At 42.3% G+C, this 25,729-nt stretch overlaps 1 protein-coding gene across 1 annotated transcript in view; it reads right to left on the reverse strand.

Annotated features, from left to right (window-relative positions):
• The window catches only part of LOC119141585 (regulator of G protein signaling 7 binding protein), a 45,321-nt gene extending 20,856 nt beyond the window's left edge, over positions 1-24,465 (reverse strand). Inside the window, 2 exon segments of the mRNA XM_037374044.1 lie at positions 20,944-21,110; positions 23,782-24,465. Coding sequence (XP_037229941.1) covers positions 20,944-21,110; positions 23,782-23,940 — 326 coding nt within the window. The 5' untranslated portion in view covers positions 23,941-24,465.
• Positions 24,466-25,729: the final 1,264 nt, after the last annotated feature.

Below are 25,729 nucleotides of genomic sequence, written 5' to 3' on the forward strand. Positions count from 1 at the left end.
CTGTTTAATTAGTGCTTAATTACAGTAATGACCACAAGAATTCCGTTAGCTTGCAACTGAACAATGTTCTTCTATGCATGCATACAGGCCTCATTTTCATTTCTGAAAGACACATGCTCTGATGACGATGAACATAAAGACTTCTATAATCCCTGAAGTACATTCTGTGTAGTGGTCTTAAAATTTCCCTTACAAGTGTCAACAATTCCCCTCCACTCGGTAATTTTTTACTTCAATACGTTCAGTCTCATGCCACGAGCAATGCTGAACAGGGGACTAGTGGGACTAGAACGCTGATTATGGTATGTTTCTTATTAAATAGCTTATACCCAATTTGTATTTATTTACCAAAAAAAAAAAGTTAATGCAAACTTGTATTATTACCCCCCAAAGTCAGCTACCTCTGTTTTAGTCAGTCCAGCTGATTTCTATATGAAAACCACTTAAAGAGAATCTCACATAACACAATCTCATACAACTACTGTGCTAAATCATGTTCTCAACAGAGCTAATAGCTTATGTGCAGCTGGCCACATGGGAGCTAGCACAGCACTGAGTACTGGCCCATGAGCCAAAGTCCAGCTCCTCATCTCTGGCTTCTGAGCACAGCTGCCACGAGGCTGTGAAAATAAACTGAACTCGCTTCCTGCATCCATTATGGAGCAGAAATTTTCTTGCTTCTTTCTATCCACTTAGGTAAGATAAAGAAGTTCTGGTAAACCTTAGAGGATCTGAATATGCAGTTTGTGGCTTCTTGGGGATACTTCATCTGACAGGGGAGCATTGCTGCCTTTCACAAAATGAATGCAATGAATGGCTCATATAGGAAGCGATGAAAGATAGAATTTATGGAATTCTACGCCTCTGAGTAAGCCTCTTGATTTGCCAGTGAAGTGGCAAGACACATGTGTTCCTATACATGAGGAAGGGGGAATGGTGAGATGGGTGTACATGTGCTTATGCAAGTATTCTGCATGCAGGGTAAAATTTATAGGTCCATACAAGCTGGCATATTGCATAATAACTGTCACATGTCTCTCCTGCCTGATCTTCACTAGAAAAAACTAGTCTTTGATTTTCAAATAGAACTATGAGAATGTGTTTACATCATACAGAGATTTTTTTGTTTTGTTATTAATAATAATAACTGTATGAAAGAAAGTCAGATGGTTAGCTTATTAACACTAACAATGACATTTCCTATCATGAGGTCTGTATTATTACTTACTTGACCAAGAAACACTTGCTGATGCCTAGGGAAAACTAGCAGATCATTTGGCTCTGATCTTCCTTCTTTCTGTCTTTGCTAAATTATGCTGATGGTTGTATATTAAATACTTTCAAATATCATGTCCCTCCCTTACTAGGAATTTCTGTAGTTGTCACATGGACACTATACCACCAGGGCGTCATAAAGGGTAGAAGTCCTTATTCAAAGACACCAACACTACTCAGTTGATAAGAAACTCGTGCTACTGTGAGCCACACTTCTACAGTTTCAGAGCTCTGATATCGACATGTATTAAAAGTAGTTACAAAAGAGCAAATTCTGGTTTATTCCTTTATATAACAGTAGCTTAAGTTATGCAGTTTACCAGGCTGCTATGAAAAGTAAAAGTACAAATTTTTGTAAATACAACTTAAATCTAAAACATTACATTTTCATACTTATAAAATTGAATGGTTATGGGTTTTTTCCCATAAAAACCTGCTTTTTAAAATCAGGTCATGTACAACTGAATATGTTTATGAAGCACTGACAAGGGGTGGATTTTACTTTCCTTTGTATTTTCCTAAGCTGATATTTAAAATAAAACCTAGAGAGGGAGCTCTTATACCAACCATATAGTATCCAGGATATAGAGTGTATATAGAGTATATAAGAAAGGTGAATGCAGCTCTTTGGAGAGTAATTTTAAAATACACAAACCCCAAGATTTAAATGCCCCTCCCTAACAAGAAAAGGTAGAATGAAAAATCCATTCAATTTTTTAATTTTTTTCCAATATAGTTGACATTACTTTATTGTACTGCCAAAATGTTGGTTACAACTGAAAAACACCTTCAGGTTTTCCTGAATTCCCACAGGTATCCAGTATTCACTGGAATTAGTGAAACTTAAAGACTACTAAAACTGAACAAAGATTATAGTCTAATTCTGAATTTAACTTAAAAATGTTAGTCACACATTTACAACAGAGCTGCATTTTACTTTTACTATCAACAATATTTAAAAATACATACTGACGTTATTAGCTCTGGCTAAAAAAGTAGCTAGTTTATATGAAGGGTTTGATACACCATTTTGTAACATATTTTTTTTTGACAAATTCTATGCTTAACTAATGAAAAGTATGATTTTTATGAACAATATCAATAGTTCTAAAATGTTATGAGCTGAAAGAACTGCCTAGACATAGCTACAGGAAAATAAAGGTTTGGCAAATCCAAAGTGAAAATGAGTTCATCAGATTCTGCCTTATGCCCCATATATGTACTTCCCACAAAAAGGAATGTAAATTGGCTTGATAAACTGTGGAAAATCACTGTCCACAAATACTATGCTGCTGATCGTCTTTTAATCTAGTATCAGGCACACTGCAGTTTAGAAATATATAGCAACTACAAAGATGATCTGGAAACAAGACCTACCTCAGACATTATGGTTCTTCTGCTAGAATGAAAATGTGACAAATACTGCAGAGATGAGACACTTAATCCCCTTATAGACACTGAAGGCAAGAGGCCACTCTGATTATAGCTTAGGTGCAATAGCCTACCAAACCTGCCTCTGCTTTTGATCTTAAACACATCGCTTACCTTTATTCACTTAACCATTCATCTTTAAAGGTAACAAAAGACTTGCCAATACATTTGGAATGTAAGTAGAAAAGTCATCCAACAATATTTTCTTCTAAACTGATCTTGAGAAAACATTCTTATTTGTATTCCTCTCATGTGCTAAGATCTTTTTTTTTTTTAAATATGTCTTTCAAACAAGCTGCTGCCAGTTTCACTTCACGTGGGTTTTCGTTTTTGTTCTCTACTAATGTGCTGCAATACCATGATACAACTGCTATATCACATCCCAGTCCAGCCAGAGGAAAAGCAGGGATAGTTCCTTCTAGTAGACCCATAAATGGTTGCAATGTTGTTTCTGTTAAAACAGATTGCTGTTTTGAAGCCGTTACAACAGTACTTTCAGTAACAGAAGACATGTAATCAGATTTTGTTTAGTTAGACCAGTGTAAATCTCCAATTACCCTGACAAGGCTGATAGAGCCAATCTGGGTATATGATAATACAAGCGGAATAAAAGCACAGGGCAGTGACTTATATTTTAGAAATTTCTAACTGCCAAGTTGATGGCAACTTAGATATTTCCATGCTAGAACAATTGAGCCACAACAGTAGGAAATACACTTTTCTTATCTACACAAGAAAACCTCACTGACTTACACAGAAGTTACTTGATAAACCTGCAAATTACAGTAATTTTCAATATGGAAAGGAAAAAATACAGCATCACTTATATTACTGGTCTTCTATTATTTTTTTTATGTTGAAGTTCCAAAATTCTATTGAAAGCTCACTACATGAGACAATGACTACAGATGAAGTAACCTTACTTTTAAAAAGGATTTTTAATTACTAATTAATAAATACTGTGATTCTTCCACACCCCTGAGTTTATGTTATCAGGGGAACAACTATCACACACTGTTTTTAAAAGCTATGCATGTACTTAGAAGTGTATTCAGTATTTGCGGTATTTCTTGAAATTATTAGAATCAAAGACCAGAATTTTCTAGACTTGTTCCCTCAGAAGTGAATTTTACTGGCTGGCTGAACTCAGCCATGGGCAAGAAATAAATTACCAGAGGACTATCCAAACGATTCAAGTAGAGAACAAAACTGATTACAATCACTTGGTAAAGCTTCCTGGGCTTGAGTAAAATAGCACTAATATTAAGCAATTGTATTTAAACTCACTCCACTTTAGGCAAGACAGTGTGTTGGGTGTAGGTGGTAGCAGCAGGGTGCCGGCTGTGGCAGGAGGTCAGGGGCTGCCCTGTGCTGGACATGGCTGGCTCCAGCCAGTTCCAGCTGGTTTCAGCTGGTTCCAGACGGTTCCAGCCAGCTCCGTAGCAGACCCACAGCAGGACACAGCTAAGTCCATCAGCCATGTGTATGGCACCTCTTTGAAAACTTATTTTAAAAACCGGCAGAAATCGCCACAGGGGAAGGGGAAGAGGGAACAAAGAGTGAGAAACAAGGTCAGAGAAAGGAGGAGGGGGTTCTCCATGGCAGAGCAGATCTTCCCTGCAGCCTGCAGGGAGGAACACATCAGAGCAGATGGATATTCCTGAAGGAACTGCCACCTGTGGAGAGCCTATACTGGAGCAGATTTCCCTGACAGGACTGCAGCCTGTGGAGAAGCCCACACTACAGCAGAGCAAAAGTGTGAGGAGGAAGGAGAGGCAAACCCTTATGGGGGTGACCATAACACGCAAACCTGCCCCCCCCTCCTTCCTGCACTGCTCAGGTGGGGGGAGCCGCTGGAGTGAAGTTGAGCACCGGAAAGGGGACAGAAAAGGTGTTGTTTTAATGTTTATCTTTTTGCTTCCCTTTACCCATATCAGTAATTATTTTTATTTTAATTGGCAATAAGTAAGATTAATCTTCCCCAAGCCAAGGCTGCTTTGCCTGCAAGGACAGTCAGTAAGCAATGTCCCTGTCTTTATCCCTCTCTACCCGGTGTTCTCATTCCTGTTCTTCCTGTTTTCTACCCATACCCTGCTGAGGAGTGAGTGAGCAAGCAGTTGGGTGGGATTTTGGCTGTTGGCCAAGGCTAAACTACCACACTAGCTAAGCTTAATATCCCGACAAGATACTTCTAAGCACTCAGAATTCCAAGCAAAATTGTGTATCTTCAATTATGCTTTTGAGTTATTTTAAGATTTAAAAAAACCCATAAACGCAGGGCTTAACCACCAAACCTGTGCAGAAGCTAACTCTAAGCCTCCTTTTCATCTTTCTTTCCTTCAGCTGGCTGTCCCTGGCCTTTACTTTAGGGAAATCCATAAGACTTCTGCACTAGCCAAAAATGAGCTGAACAGAATCTTTCTCCCTGCACATTATCGGGCACCCTGTTGAGATGAGGTCGTGTCCAGTTAGATGAAAGGAATCTTTGGGTGAGTGCTCAAGTCAGCCTTGCTTAGCTCTAGCTTCAGCTGGACAAAAGATCTCACTTCCTCACTGCCTCAAATTGTATGATACTAAGCAAAAAATAAACCCAAACTGCAACACAGACCTTTCAGAAAAGGTCTGTTAACCAAGAAAGAGTCAGATTAGTGGTATATGTGAAAATTTTCATGTTTCCCAAAGAAATTACTATTCAGCATCCTGCCTTGTCAGCATCAGCAAGTTGTTCTCAAATGAATTTCTCTGATAAACAGTAGTGACAGCACAGATAACCACCAGGCTCAAGCCCATTATACCTCCATACTGCCTCTTAGAACTTGACGGCAGACAGCTGAAACTCATGCTGCCTATGGATTTCCCCTTTCAGTTAAGTTTCTAAGTTCTTTAAAATGTCCCTTAATCACTTACTACTTATTAATAAATGATTTATAAACTCTCCTTCAAAAGTCTGCAAAACCTGTACTCCTGTGTAGTTCCTCCGGTGAACAGTTGGGAAGAGAATGTTTTGGTAACTATCAAAACAACTATCTTGTGGGGTGATCTATGATACTTGTTCTGATCTGTGTGGACAAGTAGGGTCAGACTTCCCAGAAAGGCTTGAAAATGAATGAAATGCTTTGGGTATTTGGTGCTGTAGGATCTAGGTCACAACATACTAACATACTGGATTTAAAAGGAATTCTGCTGCAGGCAAGTGATGCCATCTGCTGTTGACCATACACAGGACACTAAACCAGATCAGTGCTTTCATTTATACTTCTCTTTTTGATTTCTTTCTGTCTCTAGTACCTACTTAAAATACAAATTTTAATATAATTTTTTTTTCAAAGGGCATTCCATAAAGCATTTGCGTGATCTGGATACTTGTTATTTGTAACTTAAGATTTCTGGTTTTCTGTGTTTCAAAATAAGAAAAACAGAGCAGATGTGAAGAGATGGTAAAATGAGAAGCAGTAAGGAACAATGTATTTGCATTTCCTCAAAAATATGACAGAACACTTTGGTCTAAGGACTACTGATGGAAACTAAAGGAAAAATGTTCTGTAAGCTTCACTGGGATTTGGATGGGAGCTATATTGCATCAACAATTACTGAAAAGATCCATGCATTCTCATACCTTTTCTTTGTTTTTTGCTAGTCAAACAATGTGACTGCTACAATTCTAAACTGGAAGGAAAGCAATCCCCCAGGCAGATCATTACTAGGTTGCTCAGAATAAGTTAGTATTTGGGATTCTGAATGTATCACATGCTTCCAGGAGTGCTTTGAATAGGTCATTCTTACGCGCTGGTGTATGTTTTTATCTTTTTAAACACAAATATCCACATACCTCCATATAATGGTATTCCAAGTGAAAAAGAAATTGTGGTACAGTGTTAGTAGAAGTATTTCACACAGCCCTACCAGATATTTCACAGACCAAATCTGTACGAGTAGTCAAGTTAAAAATCACAGCTGAGAGACTGTGAGAAAACTTGAATGTGTCAAAAAAAAAAAAAAAAAAGGAAAGAGAAAAAAGATATAGATTAGCTTCCTGAATTTAAATTTATATATGGAGAAAGAAATTTTTAAAACCATCTGTTGATAAAATGTGTTCAGGAAGCAGTACTTTAGCATAAAGAACTCTGCATTTTTTTCACTTCAGGTTTTTGAATCTTGCTCTAGTCTCCACTTGACTTTGCGAACTGGTGTTACTGTTTTTTCCTCTCTGAAATGCCTATTTCTGCTTGGGAAACAAGTATGCCTCCATGAAGTCTTCCTTGGGCATCCAATATGCTGTATTAGCAGCTGTACAGACATACCACTCATTTCCATATCTTGAATGATGTAAAATGAATATCAAGGCTGTACACACACTACTTCAAGCAGGTCTGCAGCTAAATTAAATGCCCAGCCTTTGAAACTTCCATGACTTTAGGGTCCTGGTGTTATTCAGCCTGCAGGAGACTGGTTCCTCAGCACACAGCCTCACATTGCTCAGTCTGTAAAGGGCTATGGTTAGAGCTGTCGTACTATCCCAAAGCACCAGCTTCTTGTTTTCTTGGATTTTTTTTGGAAGGGGATGTAAATGCATATGGGTGGACAGCTCTGCTTCACCACAGTAACAGCTCCAGAACTCACAGAAATAATTGGAGGCTGCTATATAAACAAGGCACTTTTAAGGATTTTGCCACTTAACCATTTGCCATGCTGAGGAGGTTACCAACAGTACATTTGCAATGATCTGTTTTGCCATGAGGGAGATACAAAGAGTCAGCATCTCTTTGTTCACCCAATAAATGCAAACTTGTTTTCTTCTGCAATGGGAAAGCAGTTTCTTCAACAACTTTGAGCACATAATTTAATATCATATGACAGTATTTGAACTCTTATGCCAAATCTGCTGGCAAGAAATGTTAATGCAGAAAATATTCATATGAAAGACAAGAACAGCAAGGTAAAAAATGAAACGTAAGAGAGACAATGAAGAACTACATTGAATACAAATTGATTATGTAGGAAATCTAAATGTAGATCTGCAAATGTATCCAGTGAAAAGGAAACAGTATTCAATAACAACCAGCACTTCAGTATATGTTAAATTTGAAATGTGAAATTATGCATAATGTTATTAATAGTACTGGAAGGATTCCTGATTAAGGAATGCTTAATTTAATGCTTTGTTCTGATGAGACTGAGACCTTAATGCCCAGGTATGGTTTCAAATATTTAATTGTTACAAAACAGAACTATAAAGCAACTAGAAAAATCAGAACAGATTTTACACACCTTATAATAAATTTGGATTTGCTTGGAATTTTCCCTGTGTAAACCTAAAAATCTGAGATCTGCTTTGGCTGGAGACTGATCTTGCAAGTTACTGATGCTGATGCTGAGAGCAGCTCTCCTTTTTTGTTTGGTACTCAACATCTTACTAGAGCAAACCTCCATGCACCAAAGTTTATGATAAATACGAAGTCTTTTCTTAGATGACTCCGCAGGAAGTCTAACACTTGGCAGGGCACAACAGAACATGGGTTGTGAGAAGCACATGCACTTTATTGCATGGTCCTGGCACAATTAACTTAGCAACTGCAGTGGCTGATTTCAGTGAGGGGCACAGAATCACAACTGGTTTTTTGAATTAGAGAAAAGTGTTTCAGAATGTTGAGAACTATTAAGAATTGGTAAAAATATTTCCATTAACAGGAATAATAATTCAGTCCAAAACATAAAAAGGGAGTTAAGAAATCACAAGCAAAAACCTAGTATATGTGGAATTCTAAGAGCCCATGCTGAAGTCTTTTTCTAACACACAACTTCATTATCTCATGTTTTCACTTCTTATAAGATATATGAACATACTGCTAACATAGTCTGGATTTGTAAGATTCAGTGAGAATCAGAAGTAATTTTCTGAAAACAATATAACCCAAGCTATACAGAACCAAGGTAAACAGAGTCTCTAACACTAAAAATTGCAGCCATCTGGGATTTCTTAATGAAATAGTATTTAAGAGATTTATCAGGAAAGAAGCACTTAAAACTCATGGCTAAATTCTCAGCTTTGACATCAGCTATGTTTCAGTAAAAATCTAGAGAAGAAAATTACTGAAATATGCTGGTGATACAGATCTCAAAGCAGTGGGCTTAAAGGAGGGGCATAAAGGTGCTCTTCTTGACTGTCTTGGTTATAGATCGGCGCAACTGCAACTTTTAATTGGATCTGTATTTTTTGCAAAATTTTGCCAAGAAAGAAATTTTCTTTCAGAAATACTGAAATGAAAAAAATAATTTGGATTGGTCTAATAATGATTTTGAACCAGGTTCTCTGGTACCCCTGATTTTTCTGGGTATAGGATCATTAGCATGACACGGAAGACTCATAATTAGCAGCACTTGTAAGTCTTTTATATACCTCTTAAAACTTAGTTCTAAATCCCATTTTAAACCTATGTTTCCAGATATAAGTTAGTATCACTCAGGTTTTTGCTCAGGAAGTGCTTATTAACTGATTGTACTTGTGACATGCCAAGACACATACAGGCGTTACTGTGTGCTGTTGTGTTAGGGCCTACAATTCCAGCAAATTGGCATTTGAAATAATTTTTTGATTTTTTGAAGAAAGAATTTAGGAAAACAGTATGATAAAAATGTAATCTTACATGTTTTATTTAGGAAATACTATAGCAATAATAAAATTGTCTGGGTAAGAAGTGGGGGCAGGGGCGAAGAAGGTGGATATTCTGGTGAGTCTGTTAAGACCACCCAACCACGATGAAGAGGCAGATGAAACATTCTACAAGCAGCTGGGAGAAGTATCAGGATTGCTAGCCCCTGTCCTCGTGGGGGACTTCAACCTACTGATGTCTGCTGGAAATACAGCACAGTGGAAACAGTCTAAGAGGTTCCTGGAATATGTGGAAGATGTCTGAACACAGCTGGTAGGTGAGCCAGCCAGGGGAGATGTCCTGCTGCGCCTGCTGTTTGCACACAGGGAAGGACTGGTGGGTGATGTGGTGGTCAGAGGACATCTTCAGCATAGAGATCATGAGATGGCAGAGTTTTTGATTCTTGCAGTAAGGAGGGGAGTCAGCAGAACAGTTACCTTGGGCTTCTGGAGGGCCAACTTTGGCTCTTTAAGAGCCTGGTTGACAGAGTTCCTTGGAGGATTGTTCTGAAGGGCCAAGGGTTCTTCAGGAAGGAACTCTTAAAGGTGCAGGAGCAGGCTGCTCCCATGGGCTGAAAGACGAGCTGGTGGGGGAGAAGACCAGCCTGGCTGAACAGAGCTTTGGCTAGAACTCAGGGAAAAAGGAGAGTTTAGCACCTTTGGAAGAAGGGGCAGGCTACTTTGGAGGACTATAAGGATGTCGTGAGGTTATGCAGGGCAAAGATTAGAGAGGTGAAAGCCCAGCTGGAGCTCAGGGTGGCCACTACCATAAAAGATAACACAAAATGTTTTTACAATTACATTAGAAACAAAAGGACGGCCAAGGATAATCCCCACCCTTTACTGGAAATGGTGGGGAACATTGCCACAAAGGGCAAGGAAAAGGCTGAGGTACTTCTTTGCCTCAGTCTTTAATAGCAAGACCAGTTACCCTCTGGGTACTCAGCCCCCTGAGCTGGAAGACAGGGATGAGGAGGAGCAGAATGAAGTCCTTACAGTCCAGGAGGAAAGTCAGTGACCCGCTGCTCCGCTTAGATGTGCACAAGTCTATCAGGCTGGATGGGATCCACTTGAGGGTACTGAGGAGCTTGCCAAGCCGCTCTCCATCATTTGTCAACGGTCCTGGCAAACTGGAGAGGTCCCAGAAGATGGAGGTCAGCCAGTGTGATGCCCATCTACAAGAAGGAGGACCTGGGGAACTACAGGCCTGTCAGCCTTGGTGCTGCAGAAGGTTATGCAGCAGATCATCCTGAGCTGACCACATGGCACACGCAGGACAACCAGGGGATCAGGCCCAGTCAATACAGGTTTATGAAAGGCAAGTCATGTCCTGCTTGACCAACCTGATGCCCCTCTATGACAAGATGACCCTTTTAGTGCATGAGGGAAAGGCTGTGGAAGTTGTTTAGCTGGACTTCAGTAAAGCCTTTGACACTGTCTCCCACAGCATTCTCCTGGAGAAACTGGCTGCTTATGGCTTGGACGAGTGTACTCTGCACTAGGTTAAAAGCTGGCTGGCTGGCTGGGCCCAAAGAGTGGTGGTGAATGGAGTTACATCCAGCTGGCAGTTGGTCCCAAGTGGTGTTGCCCAGGGTTCAGTAGTGGGGCCAGTTCGGTATCCTTATCAATGATCTGGACGAGGGGATTGAGTGCACCCTTACTGAGTTTGCAAACGACACCAAGTTGGGGGGAGCACTGATCTGCTTGAGGGCAGGAGGCTCTGCAGAGGGATCTGGACAGGCTGGACTGAGGGGCCAAGACCAGCTGTATGAGGTTCAACAAGGCTCCGTGCCGGGTCCTGCACCTGGGTCACACCAGCCCCACACAGCGCTACAGGCTGGGGCAGAGCGGCTGGAAAGGGCCTGGTGGGAAAGGGCCTGGGGGTGCTGGTCGGCAGCCGGCTGGGCATGAGCCAGCAGTGTGCCCAGGTGGCCAAGGAGGCCAGCAGCACCCTGGCTGGTATCAGAAACTGTGTGGCCAGCAGGGCTGGGGCAGAGATTGTCCCCCTGTACTGGGCACTGGTGGGGCTGCACCTTGAATACTGTGTTCAGTTTTGGGCCTCTCACTGCAGGAGGGACATAAAGGTGCCAGACTGTGTCTAGAGAAGGGCAATGAGGCTGGTGAAGGGTCTGGAGAGCAAGTCTTTAGAAGAGCGGCTGAAGTTGTTTAGTCTGGAGGAGACTCAGGAGGGATCTTACTGCTCTCTACAGCTATCTGAAAGGAGGTTCTAGGCAGGCGGGGGTAGGTCTCTTCTCCCAGATCATTAGTGACAGGACAAATTAACAGTTAATCGTTGGACTTAATCTCAAAGGTCTTTTCCAGCCTAAGTGATTCTATGATTTGAATATTATGCCTTTCCTTGAAAGACTGAAATATGTTGTAAAAACATTAAATAATACACAATATTTTTTTGAGATAATAACCACCGGTACACCTATTTAATACGTGAATCATCTAAAACATCAGCCAGAAGCTGAACGAAAGATTTTCAAGATTTTTCCCAAAACAAAAAAATATTCAAAACATTAATTCTTCTCGTTAATCATGTTTATTACAGTAATGCCACATATGTAATGGTAAGTGGATTCCACAGGGCTTGTTGTAAGTACATTCAGTTCTCTGCCCTCCAAAATTCCTAAATAGTTAATGTGACAAAGCAAACGTGATATTAATTTCATTACTGTTTGGAGATGGGCTATGACAAAAATAAGACAAGAAAAAAAACCACTGAAGGGATGACAAGGGAGACGAGGGTATGAGAAAATCCGGAGTGAAGCGAAGGTAACAGTGACTGTTTAAAAAGTCAACACTTAAATTCTGTAGGCTTCTCAAAATCCCCACAGTTCCTGCTTCTATAGATATACCTAACAGCTGGATCCTCTGGCTGATTACTCCCTGAGAAAATTGCTTTTACAGAAGACATCTCAAAAGCTTTTTATGTCCAACAGTGATAGCAGATATTCTGAAGGAAGGACAAAACAGGGCACGAAGTTAGGAGAATGCTTGCAGAAACACTGAATTGTCTGAAAAAGGTCAGCTCTGATTCTGCAGCATTTCTAAAGTGACCTTGCCCATGTTATTCAGTTCCCAAATCTCCCTGGTTCCTGTGTTGTTCTTCTTCACTTCAATTTCTGATGTAAAAGGTTTGTACGGTCAAAATAGGAGTGTAAGAGTGGTTATTTCAACCATTGCTACAGATAAATAGGGTTACTTATGACTGGAGTACTCCATTACTGCTGAGTTAGATTTAGAGAAACAAACTGCCTGGAATCTAACTCTAGTGGAATGCTGCTTGTGCACAGCAGAGAAGGGCATTCCAGTGCAGGACTGAAAATACACCGACACCTTTTCAGTATCCTCTTCCAAGCTGGAGTTCCGGACCCAGAATGGAGTGCTGAGTGCAGAAGGCATGTCAAAATGGAAGCCAAACCACCCTAAACCTGCAGCCTACTCCAAACCTAGACCACGGTACTGTGTAGATGAATTTACAGTTCACCAGGTTGAGGATGCAGAATGCTGAAGAATACTCAGCATGTATGTTGAGTTCTGAATCCCTGCTCCCCTGCATCTTTATGTGTTTTATCTGCTTAAAACACAGAAAAAAAAATTATGGGAGCAAGGACTATGATACAAGATCTCCTTACCACGAAGGAAGTTCCTTAACAGTCAGTCCTCAGAGTTTACCTGCACTGGCAGTGCTTGAAACGCAAGCACAGTGCAGACCCCTACACCATTTCCCTCCCTTGTGCACAACCCTCTGCCTGCTGGGTCAGATGATGGCAGCGTGCCCCTTCCTTTCCCGCAGTTACCTCACAGCTTAAGGTCATGTCACAGAGGAAAAGCTACATTGCTCTATGCCTGTCAGGGAGAATATCACTATTTGTGGTGACCCCTGAGCATGGGGCAGAGTCCCTGGCTGCCAGGCTGGGACACAGCTTCTCTTCTGTAGGGGGCCCCTCACACGAGTGGCAGGCTTACCTGTCTTGCTTACCCAGCATGTGCCGTCCTTCAGTGTCTTGGCAGTGGCAGTGCTGCACTGGAAAGTGCTGTGCATGTGCCAGTGGAGCGTGCGGTGAAGGAAAGGGGCAAATAAGTGACTGACAAAGATGATATCTATACTACTTCTAGCTTCCACTTTCCCCTGACCGTAGTCTGGGCATTTTTCTGGGAGGCAGGTATAACTGGTCTAGAAATTAAGTTGGCTCACCTTCAGCTTTGTTATAAAAGAAAGTGGCAGGTGCCACTGTGTTTTGTGAGGAGTCCAAAACTGTCAGTGTGCATCAGGCTCTGAGGATGCTCTGACAGCACCTCTGAGATCAAGCTCGTCAGAGCTTGGACAAGTAAGAATGCCTCACTTCTGCCTGCTGATTAGGTTTACTGTTAAGCAAGGTGCTAAATTCTTCCACTTTGTCAAAACTAAACTACACTGTGTAACTGCAGATGTAGAACTTCCAGGATTTACAGAAGTGCTGTTTTGGACACAGAGAAGTAAATACTAAACTCACTTTTAGGTATATTTGTCCTTTACTAAATCCAGCCTCCAGTTATGAAAGACACATCTATAAAGGGAGATACTAATACCTTCTATCTTCTAAGTCCCAACTACCTATTAAAGCACAGTTCCAAAGACAAAGGTACAAAGGAAAAGTGAGTCTATAGAGGTTAGCTATTTTGAGAACTTTAGCTTTAGTAAGTAACCTTGTTTTCTCCTCCATTATTTGCTTTCTGGATTCGCCTATTAAAACTTGGAAGTATCTGACTAAAATTATTTTTCAACCTGCAACTTAAAGTGAGTAAATTTTATTCTCAACAACAGAACCCACCTGAGCTCAGTTCCATAGAAAATGGTCTTAGCTTTTCAGTATCCCTTTCCACCATTTTAGATGCACGTGGCTTGTGTAATTAAAGAAATTTTTGCAAAGGAATCCAGTGAGAATACTTGTATGTGCACCTTATTCTCTTGAGAAAGGAGTAAGCTACGGTATACTCTGTGCACTATTGTGCACTAATTTGCCCATGAAGAGTATGTTCACTAAATACCTGTAACTGAACTTACTTCCCAAAACATTCCCATGAAGAACAACTCCCATTAGTCAAAAATGTGATTTGAGTCCACTGGAACAGGTGCAGTCCCTGATACACAGTAGTAGGTCTGGAGTCACTTCATGACTTAGAAATCAGAATATATCAGAAGATATTCCAGACAAAGTGGAACTAACACAGTAAGAATTTGCCCTTAGAAAGTGGTAAGCTCAAAATCACAAGAAATTTGTAACCATTTAAGAAAGTCACAGTAAATGTTTACAGAAGCTGAATGTAAAGGTTGAGAGAAAACGACATTTTGTACAATAACAGTGCTCAGTAATGAACTTGCTCCAGATCCCGAAAGCTCTTCTCTGAAGGGAGATAAAAATTTCCCTGACTCTTTTCATTTTGGACAGTCCCAGTTAAGCCACTGGGACAACTTGCTGAGTAAGGTACTATTCAATGACTATAAGAACTGTGGGACCTGGCCTGCCAGACTGGAACAACTTACTGAGATGATCTTAGTATACACGTGTGAGTGCAAACGGGAAGTTTTATATTTCCAACAGTTTTCAGAAGCAGAGAATCTCCACATTTTGTACTTTATAGGATTTTTAAGGTCTTACTCTTTAAAGTATCTGCAGTATTTTGGCAAATAGCCCCATATGAATTCAGGCGTTGTTATGTTATTGGTATTACCATGTATAACATTATTGATTCCTGCACTGAATATCAACCACTTTCTTTGTTTTCTTACATGTCTTCACATTATTTTTAATATTTAATTACATTCTCATCAGGCCACATACTGTTATCATGGTACAACCACTGTGAAGCACTTACCTTGCTCTTAACTTTCATCTGGCTGTTGACACAATGCTAACTGTAACCGAGGTAGGATACAGGGGCAGTGCCTGTAATTCAGAACTCCAGGGATCAACATTAGTACTCACTCTCCCCACTCTGACATGTATGTTTAGAGTACAATGGCAGTTATTGTAAAGGCATATAGGGAGGGCAGAGATTTCCACACGTGCTGCTTGACCAGTATATAGCTTAGGCAGAGCTCTAGCTTGTTGCTCTGTCTGCTGGCATAACCTTGTTTTTGATTCAGGATTATAAATATTCTTCCCTGTTGAGCTAAGTGTTGCTAAGTTTTTTCTGCTCAACCATACTGCCTGCCAGCAGTGCTTTATTTAACATTTGAAGCTAAACAGTTGAAATGGTTTCTGTTATGTCTGTTTTAATGCAGCTTTCATTAAGTTATAAGCCTGAAGTCTCCTTTTCTCTTAATTTATAAAATATTTTGGAGCAGTCTTTTTTGTTTGCTTGTTTACTTTAGAAAGCAGATAATAATTTTAAAGTGTCATAATTTGGGCAGAATTCAGACAGTTTAATAAGAATTTGGCCACAACTGGCTGTCAATAGAAAGTTTGAACACAACCTTAGGAATTTATCTAATATTAATTAGGTTTGAAAAATCACCCTCTATTGCTTGTTGAAAACATCAGAGGTCTACTGTAGTTGCAAAGGAAAAGTAGAGATTACCTAAACCTATGTACTTTAAAGCAACACTACGGTAACATTTTTGTGTACTGCAATAAAGACAGAAATACAATCAGGACATGATTTTTTAGGTCTACTTCTTTAACTTTTCCTGAACTCAGGGGAAGTCACATTAACCACTGTTTTATAAAAGTAACATATGCATCTCAATGCCAAATAAGGTAACTTTGTCTTGGAATTTTCCTAATGAGAAGATTTACAGTGACTTTTTGCTACAGGCCAGAAGGGACATCTAGAGCTAACGTAGTGCTGTTCAAAGCAGTGACGTCGTCTGCAGCAGACGACTGAAGACCACATCCAATTCAGTTCTGAGTATCTCCAAGGATGGAGACTTCACAGCCTCTCAGGGCACCTCTTGCAATGTTCTACCAACTGTGCAGTAAAAAAAGAGGGTTTTAAAAATGTTTAAATCAAATTTTCTGAATTTCAGTTTGTGTCTGCTGTCCTTTCACTGGATACCACTGATTAAGAGTCTGGCTATGTCCTCTTTACACTATCCCATCAGGTATTTTTACACACATGGATAAGATCCCCTTCCAAGCCTTCTCTTCATGCTAAACCAATCCTAGGTCTGTTAGCATCTCCTTCTATGCCAGATGTGGCATGCTCTTAATCACCTTCATGGCCATTGACTAGACCCACGCCAGTATGTCCCTTTCTCTTTTCTACCAGGGAGCCCACAAATGGACACAGTACTCCAGATATGGCCTCAGATCAGGAAGGATCAACTCCCTCAACCTGCTGGCAACTCCTCCTAACGTAGCATAGGATGCTGTTGGCCCTCTTTGCTACAGAGGCAGTGTGCTGGCTCATGTTCGACCTGTTGTTCACCAGAACCCCCAGGTCCTTCTCTGCAAAGCTGCTTTCCAGGTGGTTGGCCTCCAGCCTGTACTGGTGTAGGGATTTATTTCACCTTAGATTCTGGACTTTGCAACACCAGTCTGAAGAAGAGAGGACAACCACTTTCAAAGCTATGTTCACACAGATGTACATTGCCACGCACCCCTGAGCTCCTCACTGGAAACTGAGCTCCAGTTTCATTTTATGGAAAAAAAATGCCACTGTCAACATACATATCAGACTGTCACAGAGATACTGCCAGTTCTAGTTTCAGTGTGCCAAGTGCACACAGAAGTACTTGCATTATGTAAGCATATCAAGTGCTTGAGAATATGAAAGGGACGTTTACAGAAGTGTGTACACAGTTGTGCAGACCTGTATCTTAAAATACAGTTCTGAGTCATCTTACTGTTTACATCCCAGACTCATACTTCACCAATAAAGCTGGCTCTCTATTTGATGACTTCTAAAATACCACTACTTTTCATCATCCCATAAAGAAGACCCCCTTCCAAAACAGAGATTCACACTTCTTCCACCCATCTTCCTATTGTTACAAGTACTCTTCCTTTCTTTTCCTTCAGAAAAAATAATGCTGACTCATTTTCTTGCTCCTTTACTTTCTCCAGTTTCGACTACGACATCTGAGACTGCAAGAGCCCACAATGTAATTAATTTGAGATATTTCTGATACATTAATACAGCAGAAAATGTAATAAAAGGACCAACCCTTACACACTTTTGTCAGATGACAGGTAACTAAAAATCACTAAGAATTTTTAGTATCAGTGTGGTGAGCAGGAATTGACCTGAAGTCCTGAGAAAATCAACACTGAAAGAAGAGTTTATTTTGACTTGCATTCCTAAAAGATCATCAACTAGAACTAGTGTATTTCAATTTAAATTATTTTTATTTCTAATCTTTAGTCCCTGAAAGCCATGATAGTGTTGGTAAATTCAGGCATGCATCTGCTCTTTGATAAAATGTCATCTATTTCTAAAAGGAAAAATCATAAGAGAGCAAGTTAAGAAGAGGATGTAATAGCTATGAGGCCCTATTAAGCTGGAGGTTGAATGTGAAGTTTCCTTTCTCAATAATCTTTTCTTCATAAATTAATTTGCAACACTTCTAAACACACCACAGTGTAAAGATGTCATTATTAATCCTCAGCATTTTCTGAGTAGAAGGCCTTCATATTTAGACAAATCCTGAAATCTGTGAAAACTCGTTTTTGTCAGGTTTGATTTTTCAGATGCAGCCTTTGATCAGGAAACCCCTAAATTACTGATTGCTGTGCTGTGGCAAGTATACTGGGGAAGGCATCATTCTATGTGTGGCCTGGTTTTTATATGACTTTTTATGAAATCTCTGCTACCAGCACTTGTCAGCTTTGAGCTAGATGGGGTGATATGGTCTAATCCAGTGCAGACTTTGTAAGATTTTGTTTTCTTGTTACTTCCTTATCTTTTTCATCATCTCCTTTGTTTTCCTTTCTTTCTCTGTTTTTAAAAAAATGTAGTGGCTTCCACTTCCTCCATTTCCCTTCCTTTTGTTGGCATATCAGTGTATACTTTTTCTACAGCTAGGTCTGCAGTCTTATCTTCTTGTTCATGTTATACCACTGTTCTACACTGATGTCCGTCCAAAATTCCAGAACTGATATGCCCGTGATCAAAGTTTTTTCCTCCTCATGTCTTCTATCCTGTGTTTAGTTCCTAATGCACCATCTTCATCCCAGCATTTCTTTCCACTCCCACATTTCCAAGATTTTCTTCCAGAACTGCCTTTCTCAGCTCTAGTGAATCCATTCCTGTTTCTTTCCTTCCAAGTCTTTGCACTTTTCCTCTTTGTTACCTTCCCTAGTCTTGTAGAACAGGTAAGTTAGGAACAGGAACAAGTGCCTTGCAACTGCCTGAATCAGGAATGTATTTAAGAGCCTCAAATCCTAATAAGCATAAAATTAAGCTGTCTGCTAATTTTCCAAGGAAGATACCAGCACAAACAAGATTAATGAACTTAATGCTATCCTAGATAGTGATGCCAACTTCTTGAAAGGAAAACAGCTCAGGTCACTTAGAGACTAACTGAACATTACTGATGAGCTTAACTAACAGAATGCTGATATGTAATGAAATTTTACAGTCTAGTAACATAATTAGCTAATTGCTATCATTCTCTCTGGGTGGGAACGCAACAGGCTTTCTTTAACAAGCCTTGGAAGACAGAATTGGTTCTGTTACCCAGAAGTTCACACAGTGTAGTGCTAAGCATTTTGAACTAAAGCTGTGAACTAAATGAGCCTTTGTCCCATATGCTGACTACCAGTGGTTTCTGAGCAATACACTACCCTCTTGCCTATTTAATACTGAGGATGAATTAATACATTCCTGTCCTTAAGTATTTTTCTTCCTGACACTTTTTCTTCCTACCAAATTAGATTCCCATTCCACATCCTATGCCATGGGCACATCACTCTTCGTGCTGAAACAAAAGACTAAACCTCTGAGACCATTTATTACTCCTCTTCTTCTATTTCTTTTCTACCATGAATCCTTTCTGCACCTTCATCTCCCATCTTTCCTCACAGATACACCAACCAAGTTAAGTTGGCTCATACGGCTTTCCTCAGCTGTAGGAGGGTGGGGATGTGAAGCACATCTTGTAAAATGTCTGTCAAACCAAATAAGTAATTTCCAGAGGGTTTCTAACACCTACCAGTTGTTACGGATATCACATCATTATCACAGTTATTTTAAACAGTTTTAGATTAGCTAAATGTCAATCTCACAGCAACTGCACAACCTTCAGGACATCTCTGTGTATATGACAGGCTCCCAATTGTGAAACGATTACTTAAAAAAACTCCACACTTCTAAATGAGCATGTATCGATGTTTTTCTTTATGGTAAAGAAAAAAAAGAGAAAATACAAGTTAGGTTCTGCTATTCAGATATATTATTTTGGTTTGTATTAGTCTCCCTTTTGAGTCTGAAAGTGCACAAGATCAATTTCACTACTGTTTTCTTCCACATTTTTAGTGCACTGGTTAAACAGAACTGTATCTTTTGGTTGGTTTGTTTGTTGTTTTTTTTTTTTAATTCTCAGAGACTTTAGTAACTTAAAAGCACATATTTTGTTTGAGGAACCAATCTGAAGTCACAATATCAACTTAAGAATCTTTGCACAAAATCACATCTCAAAACATTGACAGTTCTTCTAAAATGACCAACTAGTGTTTTCTTATGTTTAGTTTGTTACTGCGGTCTTCCCTTATATACGAAACCTATGACAGATTTCTCATATACTTTGAAGTGATGAAAGAAATTTCAACAGGGTTTAGGCAGAGCTGCAAAAAAATATATGGTGGATGAGGCAGGTGCAGAAAGTTCTAACAAAGTATAGTCAGAGAGGCACAACTCAGGAGGCACATGTGTTAACACAAATGCCCCGACCACCATACTGTGAAGAACGTACAAATAATTAGGCTTTGTGTAAGCAGTGAATTCCCATTTTGTAAGACGCAGCCACTTATGCTCGTTTATCTTTTCCTCAGGTATAGTCTCAAGTATGTGATGATACATTCTATCACCCTGGAAAGGAATGTATACGATGCCATATCAAACAATACATGAAAATATTATATGCTGGCAAAGCTTCAGTCCTTATTTTAATACAAATAAGGATTTAAATACAAGCAGACTGTAAACACAAGTTTTCACAATAGTATTTGTATTCCCCTCCCTCAAATAATTTTCACCTAATTATTTTTTTGCCTGATTTTGTTAAGTCTCTAGTTGAGCTAGTTGTCTCTAACTATTCAAACAGGTATATCCAACAAAGGACTGGGCTGAAAGCCATTGCTATGTCACCCTTGAAAGGCAAGGCTTCTCACTCGATACAGAGTAAAATCCTGTTTGTCTTACACAGAAGCACCCACTGAAATCAGTAGGATACCATCTTGGTAAGAGGACCAGAATTTGACCCAAAATTGCACTATCATAAGGATATGAGCATTCTATAAGAATTTATGGTCATATGTCTCTATGCCTAAAACAGAAACACAAGTTAATGCTTTTGCTGCAAGTTCCCAAATTGTAGTATTTAGCAAAGATGTGCATATGAGTACAGCTTTAATTAAATATAAGTAGACTCCTACCCAGAAATTGCTGCTAGCTTTTGATGAGCCTGATAGGCCATCTCACATCCTCGGGTTCGAGTTTTGTGCATTTCTGCATGCAGAGATGGACAGGTGGCTGAGACATCCCCAATGGAAATGACCAGCTCCCGATACAGAGCCACCTGGGTATTGAATTCCTGGACAAGCTGAAAAACAAAGAGGATTTACTTACATGAGACATTTAACTACACTAGCGAAAACAATGAAGTTTTTTCAAAAAATAAAAAAACCCGTCCTATCTAGGGGCTTGTTCCTGCTGCTCTCAATTTCATGGCATACAGGATCAAGAGACCAAGATTTAAGAAATGACTAGGGCCTCCTCGGCAGCTGCCTCTTCTGTGAGCTAGAAATGTTCCTTTGCAGGAAAGTAGTGTTTCTGCTTTTAATCTCTGAAAGTGTTCAAGTTATTAGTCTTAAATATTACGCAGACAAACACCCAGCTGTTTTACTAGTAGCATAAGTTTATTTTTTGTTATCACAAAAGACAAAAATATCTCCAGAAATTATTACCTTTGCTCCTCCTGCTTCCTGATTAACAGCACAATTAGCCATTGGAATGTAGCATTTGCTTTTACATTGGCGATTTTGCTAATTTATTTTGTAACGATTTCTGTTCTGTCACTGGCCTCTAACCCAGATTGCAGAGTTAACTGCAATAACCCAGATACGAAGTTACTCTCTGAGAAGGCAATAGGCAGATAGGCACTTTCCAGTTAGGATTCTAGAAAGCACTTTTTCCAATGCATGGGTGGGAAAAACAGACAAAGAAGTAAATAAACACTTCAGCCTTTACAGAAATCTAATATTCAGCAGATACACATGGATGCTATTGGATAAATGGGTAACTTTTACTGTGATGGAAAGTTCATTATTGTGTAATTCCACTGACCACATATGTGGGATTGTATTTTAAGCAAATGAAGCATTTGCTGTCTTTTGAAAGAAAGCATATCAGACCATTTGCTCCACATGGTGGCGGGGATGGAAGGCTGGGAGCAATAGAACAGGATATTTATTTATGTGTGTTTTGCTAATTTGACCTTAATTTCCTAACTACAAAAAACCAGACAAGACTAACTAATTCTGCAGCCACCATTACCATTGGGAGTTCAACATATCCCAATATGCAAGCTTGCTAAAACCTGGCTTCTAGCAGATCTACCAATTTTTAAAGTCAAGCCCTCAAATACTCATACTCAGAAAACAAATGAGTTGCTTCTCCTGCAGTATTACATTCTGACTCTTCATGGATGCCACTGTAATTACTCCATATAACTGAGAACTAGTATTTGGACCCATTTTTGGTCACGCTTAAATTTCACTGTAACGAGTAGCCAATAGGTTTCTCTGCTTCTGGAGCAGCGAAACAACCCCAGTGCATCCAGTACACCTGTACCCTCCCACCCCCAAACCTCAAACAAAACCAAAAGCACACCCTAAACAAAGCTCTAGGCACAGTATTTGCTAAACCTGGCTTCAACTCTCTTACTCTGCAGCTTAAGAGAATGCACGAAAGCAATGGAGAGAAATAAAAAATAGTACTATGTTGTGTCAGAGCATAATTATACTGCAGTAAGCAAAAAGCGTTTCATCCTGCAGCTGGTAACTGGTTGTGCCAGACACATTTTGCCAGTTCTCACTTGACAACCCTTGTCTGAACCAGACACATTCAGCCACCTCAGCATTGCCACGGAAAACAAAACCACTGATGTTGCAGCATCAGGACAAAGAACAAGAAAAAAACCCCATCACTGGTTTTATCTCCCAGCTCTTACTGCGCCTTAACAACCCATCTGTAAACCATATTTTATTTCTATTCAGTGGATTCTACAAACCTAGCACTTGTTTAACTAGCCGCATGATGCTGTCAGCAGTGAGAAAAAAGGCAGGCCCCAGCAGGACCCACTTGTTGGGCGTATTTATGGAGCCACTGAGGCAGCTTTTGTAGCAGGTACATTTCCAACACTACTGGACAGAGCTTTAGCGGGATCCAGATTTTGCAAGTAAAGTAGCTGCAACTTCATTTGTTTTCTACTTTTTGTCACTGGCTAGAGAAGCAATTCTGGGGCCCAATGTCCAGCTGATTGTAGCTCAAGGAGCTGGACATGTGGTATATGGCGCTGGTTTGGAAGAAAGTGTCAGGATCCAAACATTTTTAACACGAATGGAGGAAAATGTCACACCACAACGTGACAGTCCAAAAATAATATGGATGCAGGTGCTTGACAGTTTTACAACTGCAACCAGCTGCTCTGGGGCAACTGGAAGCAGGTACCACGTACGCCAGGGACAGAATTTCAGGGCCGCAAATTGTGAGTCCTGTTTTAGAAGGGTTTTAGAGCCAGAGCGTGGTCGCTGCATAAGACAGCAAGCAGCGAGTGCAGCGACCTTGCGGAAGCAACTGTTTACCTATTTAGGCTCCAGCGAGCACCAAATCTGGGGGGAGGTCTGGCCGGATTTATAAAAAAGCAAATCCAGCTGCTTGGCAGCACCACGAAGGTGGCGCGTACTGGGGCGATGGCTCCGGGAACAGCAGGACAAGGCGCCCGGCTCCGGTCCCCGTCCTGGCCGTCCCGCAGCGTCCACCCGCCCGGCTCCCCGCGGGGCTCGTCCTCCCTTCCCTCCTCCCCTCTCCCGCGTTCGAACGGCCACGAGTGAGGCGACAGGGCAGCACCCCGCGACGGGGACCGCAGTTTTAAAAATAGTGCAGCTGCACGTGACGAGAATAGGCAAGCTGGCGGGAGGAGCGGCACCGCCGCCAGCCACGGGAACGCTGGGGAACGATGAGAATCAAGGCAAGCCCCCGGTGGTACCCACCATCTTGCAGTCGTCCAGGGCTCTCTGGGTCTGGTAGGCGCTGTCGGAGCCGCTGCCCCGCCGTTCGCTGTCGCGGCCGTGCGGCGAGGTCTTGCTGCCCTGGAAGATGGAGGCGGCGGAGCGGGGGCGCTTCCTGCGCCCGCTCGGTGCAGAGCTCATGCACACGCATCCGCCGCGCGGAGCCGCCCGCCGCGGGGACCCGCGGGCGCGGGCAGCGCCTTCCCCCGCCGCCGCCGCCGCCCCGGGGAGGGGTGCGGGCCCGCGCCGCTCGCCTCGGCCCGGCCGCACGGCGCCGCTCACGGCAGCGAGCGCGGCTGCTGCGGGCGATAGCCTGGCGCCTGCGGGAGAGCCCCGGGAGCGCCCTGCGGCATCGCCTCCGCTACCGCAGGGAGAGGCGGAGGGGCTGGCGCCTTCCCTCCTTCAGCAGCATGTCAGTCCCCGCGGAACCGCCCCGCCGGTGGCATGCTCTGCCGCCCTCCTTCCAGCAGCCGGCGCGGGGGGGGCCGAGCGCGGCCGTGCCCGGCGGAGCGGGGCTGCCTCCCCCCGGCCGCCGGAACCCGCCCGATGCTGCCGGCGGGGGAGCCCAGCCCGCCCCGCCACTCCGCGCTCCCGCCTCGGCGCCCGCCGGCAGCGGCTCCGAGGGCCGGTGGGGCCCGGCGGCCTGACGCTGTCAACAGCGTACCGCCCCCGCGGGGCGGGAGCGCGGGCGGCAGCCGCCCCCCGGGTCTCGCCGCGCCCCCCGAGCCGCCGCCGGCGGGGCCTCGCTCCCCGGGCGCCGCGGGAGGCGCGCCGGGGCCGGGGCGAAGCGCCCTGCCGGTGCGCGGCCCGGGGAGGGGCCCGGCAGCGCCTTCCCTGCGGGCGGCCGGCGGCGCTGCGGGAGCCGGCGGGGCAGCGTGCCTGCGGGCGGCCGCGCGTCGCCCGTCCCGCCTCTGCCGAAGTTGTCGGCACTAATCTTCGACGCGCCTACCAAGGAGATATTTTTGTCCTTAGCAAAGGCTTGGCTCGCTGCTCAGACTTGTTTTCTGCCGCTAGAAAACGTCCTAGAGAAAAATGTTCGGGGAGTGAGGTGCAGCTACGCTGTAGATCGTACTTGTGCCTTATAGAAAAGATTAAATAATAATCCGTTGGAGAAGTTGTTCCCGCTGTGCTCGCCGGTGCGCTTGCAGTTCACCAGGCTGATGCTCGCAGTCGCCCCCGGCCCTGGCACCAGCCCCTCCAGCAGACGGCTGCGGGGCTGTGCCGGCCCCGTGTCCCAGCCGCTTTCGCCGGGGACCGAGGGGACCGCGCTGCCCTGGGGCAACCTGTGGCCGGGGCCAGCTCCAGCTCCAGGGCTGGTCCTGCACCTCTCCGTAGCCGGGTAGCTAATGGCTGTTCAGCTCACTTCTGGTACAATTTTAGTTCCTCAGGACATTAAATAAAAGGGATTTTTTATGTTTCAGTAATGTTCTTGATACCAAAAGGATGCAAACGCGCCACACACAGAAACGCAGTCTTCCTGAGGAGCTCGGAGTATGCCAGCGATGGCACTCTGGCAGGTTGAGAGCTTCTTTTCAGGCTGGGCTGAGCATCACTGTAACACAGACACCTGGTATCTACTTGAGTCCAGACATTGCCTATTAGTCTACTTTGAAACTTTTTTTAGACATTTCTTGCCGTTTTCCCAGAAATGGAAGCTACTGATGCATGTTGATGGATTTGCAGCGCTTCCAAGCATTGCCATCACTTTAGGTAAAACTAAAATGACCTTGTAATTCTGATGCTACTGTTGTAAACATACTAGATCTTCAGCACCCAGAGCAGCAAGAACTTGGAGTTTGCAAGTGCTATTTTAAGGGCACCACTTTGGTTGGTTGGTTGGGTTTGGGGTTTTTTGTAGGTTTTTTGTTTGTTTGGTTTTTTTTTTTTTTGTTCCAGACTTTATTTTATTACTCATAGGAAATGAATGCTT

The sequence above is a fragment of the Falco rusticolus genome, chromosome Z (assembly GCF_015220075.1).
Source record: "Falco rusticolus isolate bFalRus1 chromosome Z, bFalRus1.pri, whole genome shotgun sequence".
In the NCBI taxonomy this organism is placed as follows: domain Eukaryota; kingdom Metazoa; phylum Chordata; class Aves; order Falconiformes; family Falconidae; genus Falco; species Falco rusticolus.